The following is a 10,146-nucleotide window of genomic DNA, read 5'->3' on the forward strand; positions in this document are numbered from 1 at the left end:
ATCCTAAGCAGTTTTGTTAGCAATTCAAAGCAGTTTCCTTGTATAATTTGATTGGGTTCAAGAGAAATTTTAATGTTGGGCTCAAAGTTCCAACAAATAAAATCAACAGGAACTTAGCTTAGTACAACTGCCCGCCAAAATTGAATTCTGCAGGGAGCCTGCTGGCCACAGAGCTTGAGATTTATTGAAATAATGATGTAGACATTTAAACAAGTGGTAAGTATAATATATATATGGCCTTGAATGAATATAATGATTGATATTTTGTAACGGTCCAGAGATTTGACAGATTAGTTTTATACAGAGTTATGGAACCTGATTATTGTTGGCATTGTAGGAGAGTGTAGATGAATTTTAAATGTACATGTTATAGTTAGTTGACAATGCAGGAATATGTATTAATCTATGCTTTGCATTTAGTTGATAGGTGATTCTTGACAAATTTAAGTGGTTTACATGAGTTGAAATAATTTGTGCACTGATGTTTTGATACGTAGAAATCAGCTGATTATAGCAGTAGTAAAGTTGTGTAATTATTTGAGCTTACTTCTGTGTCAGGGACTTTAACTGGTTTTCCGTAGTAGATTTACCATATGTTTATAGCCGGAATCCTATTTTCTTGCAGTTTAAGTTGTTTTTTGTAAACTATTGAAGGTTTATTGCCTTGTTAAAAAATTGTAGACCGGTCTGGTGGAATGTTTGCGAACTTGGCGGTCGTAAATTGTGTAGATCGAGCCCGATCATAAAAGTTACGACAGTTTTCAGATTTTTGGAGTTAATTGTGTTATTTGTTGTATTAAATTTAAATGGAGAAATTGGACTTGGTTAAAATTTGCTGCTTGTTTAAATTTGTGATAAATTGTTGATTAATTTTAGTATTACTTGAAATTGTTTAGGTAAATTATACATTTAGCTAAGGATTTTTGCTAGTGTACTTCTAAATTTTGCTGTTTTTAACTGGAATTCAGACTTTGGAAAATTTGATAAATGATTAACTTACAATTTTACTGTTTAACTGTATTTCATATATTATTATTGTTTCATGCCAAGTTTAATGGCAATATTTCAGCCATATTTTGGCAGGGTTTCAATTTAAAATTGTACTTTTGTGTACCAGTTTCAGCATCTTCATATTGCTTTGAATATTCATCAGACACAACCATATATGGAAATGGAGTAGCAGTTCTAAAGCAGTCATTTGTGGTTTCAAGCAGTTTTTCTAAACTCATTTAAATATTTCGCTGAAAATAACTGCTCGAGTACCGGTTGAAAACTGGAAGGCTAAGAAAAACTGCCTTGAACTGACTATTTTTATGAATAATAAATCAACATGTCTGAGGGACATGGAAGGCTGAAGGAACTGCTAATAAACTACTTAAAAAATAAAACTGTGAAGGCTTAATGACTGCCAACAAACTACCTTCCACTTTGACATGGGGAAGCTTATCTGATAAAAATTTGTCTGTTGTCATTTTCGTTGTAAACTTTTCCTATTTTCATCTTCTTCTCCAGAACTACAGGGCCAATTTCAACCAAACTTGCCACAAAGTATCCTTGGTTAAAGGGGATTTAAATTTGTTAAAATAAAGGGCCATGCCCTCTTCCAAGGGGAGATAATTATGAATTAGCAAACATGAATGGCATCTTTTAAAAATCTTCTTCTCAAGAACCACTGGGCCAGGAAAGATGAAACTTATGTGGAATTATCCTCAAGAGGTGTAGATTCAAGTTTGTTCAAATTGTTCAAATTGACCCCCTGGGTAGGGTGGGACCACAAGGACTGCACTCAAGCATTTAAGCCTTTTAATACTGAACTGATTTTTATCACATATATCCCATTAAACAGTATGTCAAGATACACATGTGTCAAAAATATTAAAATATTGAAATACTGTAAAAGGTTTAACAAAACATTTATTGAATGTGTTCTCTGGCAAAATGTGTTTTGTTGACTCGAGAAACAAACTGTCTGCTTTCAGTCTAACAGCCTCAAACACACAGTTTGGTTCTTGGGTCCGACATTATACACATGTTGCCGTCGAACTCAGTCAATAAATAATAATTGTTAACTTTAGGTGAGCTTTTCTGATCAACATTTGTCTGTTGTCTATCTATGGTCATTGTTATAACGCAGCAAATAATTGTCATTATTTTTTCAGTTTTGTCTTATTCAGATCCGCTAAACTCATTTTAATTAAACTTGCCACAAAGGATCCATTGGATCAAGGGGATTCAGTATTGTTCAATTGAAAGGCCGCTCTTTCAAGAGATAAATAAGAACAAGAGGCTTTTGGGCCACAATGCTCACCTTCAGAATATATTCCTTTGTAAAATTTTGATCTCTGTTGTGACCAGGTGTCATGATGTGAACAAACATAAATCTACACTATCTGAAGCTTTTTGTATATTCTTCTGATATTATATGATATGTCTTAACAGTTACAAAATGTTCTGGAGAAGATTTTAAAAAATGTAGCCCAACAGTTCTTCCTGGGGGTCATGATTTAAACAAACTTGAATATACATTTTCCAAAGATGATTCCATATAGGGCCTTTATGTCTGTATCATAGCTTTGCTATTCTTTAGATTGCTCTCATATAGATCCCTATGTTTCACTCTGATCCCCTATTGTGGATTGACCCCCTAGAGCCATGATTTGAACACAGATTTGGATCCACACTATCTGAGGATATTTTCAAATCAATATTACAAATCAAGGCATTGCAAAGAGTAGTATTTAATTTTTTAGCTCACCTTAACGAAGTTGGGGGAGCTTATGTAATACCCTCGGCGTCCTCGTCGGCGTCTGGGTTAAGGTTAAGTTTATTGGAGCAGTTTTCTTTTTAAGTACTTCTATGTCCGATATTGATTAGACATGCATGGAAGATGTTTCTAGTGTGTTTCATTGTACCAGTCAAAGTTTCAGATGCTGCAATTTCAGCAAAGGAATAACCAGGTTAATGTTTTTAGAGCAGGTTAACATTTTTGGTGCAGTTTTTGGTGAAGGTCTCATTTCCGAGTAACTATAAGCCCTACGTTGACCAAACTTGCATGGATGGTACATCTTAGAATGCACACTACCAGACTTGCTTCGGGTGCTGAATCTGACCTACATTTTTCGCATGAGTGAACAGGTTTATGTTTTTGGTGCAGGTCTCATTTCCAAGTAACTATGAACACTATAGTGACCAAACTTGCATGGATGATACATCTAAGGATGCATACTACCAGACTTGCTTCGGATGCTGAATCTGACCTACATTTTCTGGTTGAGTGAACAGGTTAAAGTTTTGGGTGCAGGTTTCATTTCCAAGTTACTATGAGCCCTATAATGACCAAACTTGCATGGATGGTACATCTAGGGATGCATACTACCATACTTGCTTTGGATGCTGAATCTGACCTACATTTTCCGGCTGAGTGAACAGGTTAAAGTTTTTGGTGCAGGTTTCATTTCCAAGTTACTATGAGCCCTATAATGACCAAACTTGCATGGATGGTACATCTTAGGATGCATACTACCAGACTTGCTTCAGATGCTGAATCTGACCAACATTTTCTGGACGAATGAACAGGTTAAAGTTTTTGGTGCAGGATTCATTTCCAAGTAACTTTGGGCCCTATAATGACCAAACTTGCATGGATGGTACATCTAAGGGTGCATTCTACCAGGCTGGCTTCAGATGCTGAATCTGACCTACATTTTCTGGATTAGTGAAAAGGTGAGTTTTTTTTATACAGGTTTCATTTCCAAGTAACTTTGAGCTCTATGTTGAGCAAACTTGCATGGATGATACATCTTAGGATGCACACTAATGGACTTGCTTCAGATGCTGAATTCGACATACATTTTCCAGATAATGGACCTTGTAAAAGTTATGGGTGCAGGTCTATTACCAAGAAACTATAAGGCTTATATAAACCAAACTTGCACAAATGATGCATCAAGGGATGAAAACTCTCAAACTTGTTTCAGATGCTGGATTTTAATTACGTTTTCATGATGGAAAACTAGTTTGAAGTTTTTATATAGGTCTATTCCAAAGTATCAAATCAAAATTGCATAAATTTTGCATTTTTGGATGTACACTTTTTGTTGGTTAATTGTGTGACTTTGCCTTACTTAAAGACAACATTCGTTGAGGTGAGCTCTGTAATCTCTGATTACCTATGTTTTCACTTCAGGGATGATTCAACACAAAATTTAGTTCTGCTATTATAGTGGTGATTGAATAAAACACAAGCTCCATTGATTCTTGGTATATCCTCCTTTAATTATTCTTAAATCATTCATCCCTAAAGGATGTTTAGTGAAATTTGTAATGAAATTTGCTACACTAGAAATAACTGCAACGCAGTTTTTTTTCTTGAATTCATATTGCAGCTTTTTATTTCTGTTTTCATTGCAAATAGTAAGGATTTTCATATCCTACCAAATAACTGCAGTTTATTTCCATATAAATGCAGACTGTTTATTTAACTGGACAGCTACTTAACCAACAAAATAAACATAGCAAAAAGTCTTAAACAAGTTTTAAGATATTTTATTATGCAAAATACAAAAAAAAAAAAAAATGAAAACAGGGTCTATAATGTGAAGAAAATAGAATCTCCATATATGTACATCAAGAAACAAATATGTACCGCAGTACAGAATGTAAATATTCAAGATCTTTAATTTGATACAAATTAAGATGTGTTAAATTTAATATTACTTATATTACAGTAATACAATTACATGTATTTATATTCTCTCCATTCCCCTGAAATTCCTTAAAGAAGTGAAATATATTCAAGAACAAAAATCAGTATTTCGATCCCTCACCAAGTGAATGATGTAATTTGATCAATTTGTTTTTGTTTAATTAATTTTTCTTTGTATTTATATGAGTATTTCTATCTGAATCTATTGATATTTCTTGGGCAAACATCATCACTGTACATCAACAAAACAAAAGTCTTTCAATACAGTTTGAGACACTTGACAGCTATAAGTAAATGAAGCTCTCTCTCTATCCAAGGTCCACAGACAGTCAAACCATGTGATCTTGATATCTCAAAATTCGAGGGACTGAGAGTTAACTCCACAATACCCAAGACTTGAAACATTGGGGTAAAATATATATATATACAGTAATTGGGACTGCCAGATCCTTGAGTATTACCAATGTTCAAGATAACAAAGACTAACTGTAAACAGTTTGTATTACAAATAATATCAGACTCTTAATCAACAATATATTTGGGTAATCACACAAGACAGAGTCAGTATTTAAATGCTCCCAATTCTAAAAAGCATAATAACTTAACAGATCAATGATTATTGATTAAGACAGAAAAAACAGTATCTTAAAGGAATGTTCTTCATCTGTGTGTGTATCTGTCAGACTTTTACAGATTTCCTACCATGATATCTGCACACTGGAAAAACTGTGGTGGAGCTTTAGGGTTATTGGTGTTGTATATCACCTTAAAATAAGAAAAAGCACTAAATGAATTTCTACTATCTGGAAAACATTATAAAAAACATGAAATGAAATCTCTTGGTCATACTTGCTATATTCAATAATGATCAAACTTACCTGAATAGCATAGTTTCCTTTCACCAGCCTGAAAAATATTAATTGATTTAAGTAACATGAATAATAAAGCATTTGCTTAACTTAAGAGAATAAACTTTTTTAGATACAGTGTTAATTGTAGCTGTATACATACGGGATTTTCACCAGAGCTGTGTACAGAGTCAATGATTTCTCTCCCTTGTCTGGTATCGTAGTAAGTGTCTGAAATGTGGTGGCACGTCCAAAGCCAACTGTAAAGTTACCCTAAAAATTTTAAAATAATTTTACATATTGAATTAATTATCTCTACATTAAAATTATGCATTGGTATGTTTTACTGCAGTTTTCATTTTTTTCTATGACTTGAATAAATTACTGTAGAATCACATATTTTTAAGGGGTCAAATTTTCGTGGTTTGAGGAAAATACCATATAAGTGGAAATTTTAGCGAGATGCAAATTCAGCAATTTGTCCTTAAAATTGTCATTTTACATGTATTTTTAGCAATAAGTAATTTTAGCAATTTTAAAATGCTCACTAAAGAAGCTATAACAAATAAAATGCAATTAATTTTTAGCGATATTCAATTTTAGCAATCTCAACACCCTCGCTAATAATGCCAAAATTAAATCCTTGCTAAAAATTCTACTTATATGATATATTGGCTCATGGGGATTTGATATCGTGGTTGAAGAATTGATCATTAGTAATATATGTGAAAAATTGCATTTCGTGGTGGATATAAATTGGTGGGTCTCTTCATACCTTGAAAACCACAAAAATTAACCACCCATGAAAATGAGTGATTAAAGATTCGCCCGTTATGCAAATGATCCCATCTATTGTTGATGCCCTGGCATACTATACTAACTAGACAGTGATCCCTTATATTTCCATTTCATTGTGAAATAAAATTGTAGATTTAGACTTTAAAAATGTAGACATAGATTTAAATTACACGAGGATTCCCATGCCATTTTCAATAGTCCTCGCCCACTGACATCAAACACAAAGGCAGCCGCACGAGATTTACATGCATATTTGGCCTCCTTAGCGTCAGACACAGAGACAGATGCGCACGAGATTTGCATGCATATTAGGCCTCCTTAGCTCTTGACCTATTGACCTGCCTAATTTACATTGCGGCAGAGTTATCAAGAAATCAACTCCGCTAACTTTCAAAGAGTTATCACAAGAGAAAAAAATTAGAAATGGAAATATTTCACAGTAAATGTTAATACATGTATATATTTACATTTTAAATGGAAATATTGTATATTGTAAATATATACTTACAGGAGAAGAACTCAGAAAATGGTCCAAATTCTTCTGAAATGTTACACTCAACATTTGCCCTGGTCTGAAGAAAAAAAAAAGAAAAATAAAATACAGTTGAACTTCAGTATCTCGAACTCCGATATCTCTAATACCATGGATATGTCGAAGTGATTTGGAAGTAACAACCTCACACTCTTTGAGTATTTTACCTTTGATATCTTGAATCTTTGGAAATCTCAAAGTTTTTTCTTAGTCCCATCAGGTTCGAGAAAACGAAGTTTGACTGTACTTCAGTTTTGACTTTTATTATTCATATTCAATTAACCAATATGTATTGTACATATGCCTAAATGAATTGCAGAAACATAAGATAACATTTTGCATATGATATGTCAACCTTAATTGACCTAAGCTGGGGAAAATTACTAATACATGTACTTATTAAAGGATCCTACCTTACAATAACACCATCTTTACTCTCTGGGAGTTTTCCACAAGGTCCTTTAACTTGGAAGCAGTTATCATTACCTGTCAAAAATAAACTGTACAGTATTTGCTCTTATAAAAATAACTGTCATAGAAATAGAACAAATCTTAATATTGCTAGAATTATCTAAATGTGTCTCAGGACAAGCCCAAAGGAAAATATGTTTTATTACGTGCATGAGTGAATAATTCCTGATTGGCTAAGTCACTCACCTGAGCACACTGGCAAGGCAGATTAAAAGTTTACAGGGGGTGCGTGGGGGTGAATTTCAAACTAATTTGCGTGGGGGTGAATTTAAAACTAATTAACTGATGATGCTTCCATGTCAATATAACAAATGGCTTTGTTGTCCTTGGGAAGATTTCATATTTTTTCCCCCTATATATTCCTTTTTAAAAATTGGATCCCAAACTGTGTCTTCTCCCGACCCCAGGGGTCATCATTTGAACATATTTGAATTTACACTAACTGAGGATGCTTCCATATTAAAATGACTAAACATGATTTTCTGTTCTTGAGAAGATTTCCTTTACATATATATATATATATATTCATATGTAAAATTTTCAATCATGATTTGAACAAATAGAATTTACACTTCTTGAGGATATTTCCATATATATATGACCAATAGCTTTGCTGTTCCTGAGAAGCACTTTTCTAATGTTTTCCCAATATATTCCTTTGTAACAATACGATCCCCCATTGTGGCTCACCCTACCCCTGGGGTCAGATTTGACCAAACTTGAATCTTCTTCACTACATGAGGATGCTTCCATTTAAAATATGACCAATCATGGCTTTGCATTTCGAAATTGGAAGATTTTTACAGAAATTCCTTAAATATTTCTATGTAAAACTTGGAAGATTTTATTTCATTGCTTTTCCACTTCCTTCACAGGCTTTGGCCTGCATCCTTGAGGATGTTTACAAATCGAAAACCTGTCCACTTCTCTAGAGAAAATGCCCTTTCCTACTCACTCCTTTAAAAATTGATTCTGTTTATGTTCTCTACATCTATTTTGTAAACATTTCCCAAAAATAGTTGTACAATTTTGAAATTAGTAAAATTATTATGTATTTTTCATAGCCCTGTTTCTCTCGATTTTTTTCCCCACCGGCAACGACTGACTAATTAATACCTTCTTTGTTAATTCCCGCAAGAGAACCTCTTTGTGCAGGACTTATAAGACAAAGGTGAGCGTGACATTCCTCAAACAATAAAAACACGACCAATATGCAAAGAGAAAATATTTCCTGAGCTGGAAAACGTGCCATCTTGACTTTATGTAATAGGGGCCTACCTAATCACGTGCGAGTCACAGGGTGCTATAAATGCATCAAAGCGGGAAATTTTAAAATAAAAAATACATTGAATCTACTTTAGGCTTGCTTCTAGTATATGAACAGTGTACGTATGTAAACGGATTGCAATCAAAAGCGTTTCAACATATTGGACCCGCCATCCTCGCAAGCCAGGGGTCCTGAGTCAACACGCTGCTGTTTTTTATCGAAAGGTGGAGGGGAAGTGATCATGGTAAAGCCATTATAGTACCTGTAACTTACAATTGTATTTGTAGACTGTCCAGAAATATCACCATGTCGGACTGAGGTGTAAGAAAGAGTATTCTACGCCTCATTGAAAAGAAAGCAAGTGGACCAGATAAGATACCCATCACATTCTTAAAACAAAAAGTTGACATCATAACACCAGGAATATCATACGAGGGGTGATAAAAAAGTTCGCGAACTATCTCTTTATCTACAATACCACAATTCAGATTCGAAAAAATTGGTACACACATAGCCATACACAAGTTCTATAAATAGCATATGCTGAATGACGTCACAATGTAAAAATAACCTCACTATGTAGGTCACTTGTGACGAAAAATGGTTGTCTCAGTCGAACTCGTTCAACAAATGACTGTAAAATTTATGGTATATCTTAAAAATCCCTTTGAAGTAGCGTATAATAATTTGTACACAGTTTATTAAGACAAATGACTTCCCATAAATTTAATCAATGATTGGATTGATCGTGTTAGTGAAGGAAGACAAATGGTTAAAAATGAAACTTATGTTGCCCAGTGAAAACAAGTTTGAAAAGAGATGTGTTTTTAATTAAGCAATTTGCTATCAAAGACCTCCAATTTACACTTTGAAAAATTGTTGAATATTTCAACAATGATATAGTTATCAATACCTAAGATATCAACTACTTTAGATTTTAAACATATTAGATATGATAAAAAGGAGGCATCCATTCTCTGTCCACCTTGAATAAACGTCTCTCCCGAGACAGGAGATTTGGGTTTTGATGGTCGCCATCCTTTTTTTTTTTGGAAAGGATATTCTTATCCACCCAATCTGTTGCCGAGATTTGACCATTTCTGACAAATGAACTGTTCTTGTTATAGAAATTAACTTACATGGAAAGAAATATAAAACTCAGAAAAATCTTTCAGCTTTTGTGACAGAACGCTACCGAGAGAGTCACGTGACCGCCTAAATCACGTGATTCGCGCATGAGCCGAACGGTGGTATATGTGCATTAAAATCGGAGAGGACTAATTTAAAATATAATCAACACTGAAAACAAATATTGTTTCTTTTATTGAAGTCATTCAATTAGTTCGCGAACTTTTTGATCACCCCTCGTATATATTCCAAAAATCATTGGACAAAGGAAAAATACCAGCAGACTGGTAAAAATACAGACATAGTGCCAATTTACAAGAAGGTGATCATGATAGAACAACACCTGCAAATCATAGACAACATCATTCACAACTGTACTATCCAAAATGCTAGAACA

The 10,146-nt window shown here is 33.8% G+C and overlaps 1 protein-coding gene across 1 annotated transcript; it reads right to left on the minus strand.

Annotated features, from left to right (window-relative positions):
• Positions 1 to 5,306: 5,306 nt before the first annotated feature.
• On the minus strand, positions 5,307 to 8,620 carry LOC134228738 (uncharacterized). Its single transcript, XM_062710441.1, has 6 exons — positions 8,471 to 8,620; positions 7,297 to 7,369; positions 6,860 to 6,923; positions 5,717 to 5,826; positions 5,584 to 5,611; positions 5,307 to 5,470 (listed from the first exon to the last, which is right to left on the minus strand). The coding sequence occupies exons 1-6, from the start codon at positions 8,604 to 8,606 to the stop codon at positions 5,393 to 5,395; spliced, it is 489 nt and encodes a 162-aa protein (XP_062566425.1). The 5' UTR covers positions 8,607 to 8,620; the 3' UTR covers positions 5,307 to 5,392.
• Positions 8,621 to 10,146: the final 1,526 nt, after the last annotated feature.

Source organism: Saccostrea cucullata, unplaced genomic scaffold (genome assembly GCF_032062105.1).
Source record: "Saccostrea cucullata isolate Sc308-1 unplaced genomic scaffold, CSIRO_AGI_Scuc_v1 ctg146, whole genome shotgun sequence".
Lineage (NCBI taxonomy): Eukaryota > Metazoa > Mollusca > Bivalvia > Ostreida > Ostreidae > Saccostrea > Saccostrea cuccullata.

What these genes read in the sequence shown, in the direction of transcription:
- LOC134228738 (XM_062710441.1), bottom strand. Translation starts at nt 8,606, where the DNA reads ATGGCACGTTTTCCAGCTCAGGAAATATTTTCTCTTTGCATATTGGTC. An exon ending in ATTTTCTGAGTTCTTCTCCT is followed by an intron (nt 5,827 to 6,859) that starts GTAAGTATATAT and finishes TAAAATTTTTAG; the next exon opens with GGTAACTTTACAGTTGGCTT. An exon ending in AAGGAAACTATGCTATTCAG is followed by an intron (nt 5,471 to 5,583) that starts GTAAGTTTGATC and finishes TCTTATTTTAAG; the next exon opens with GTGATATACAACACCAATAA.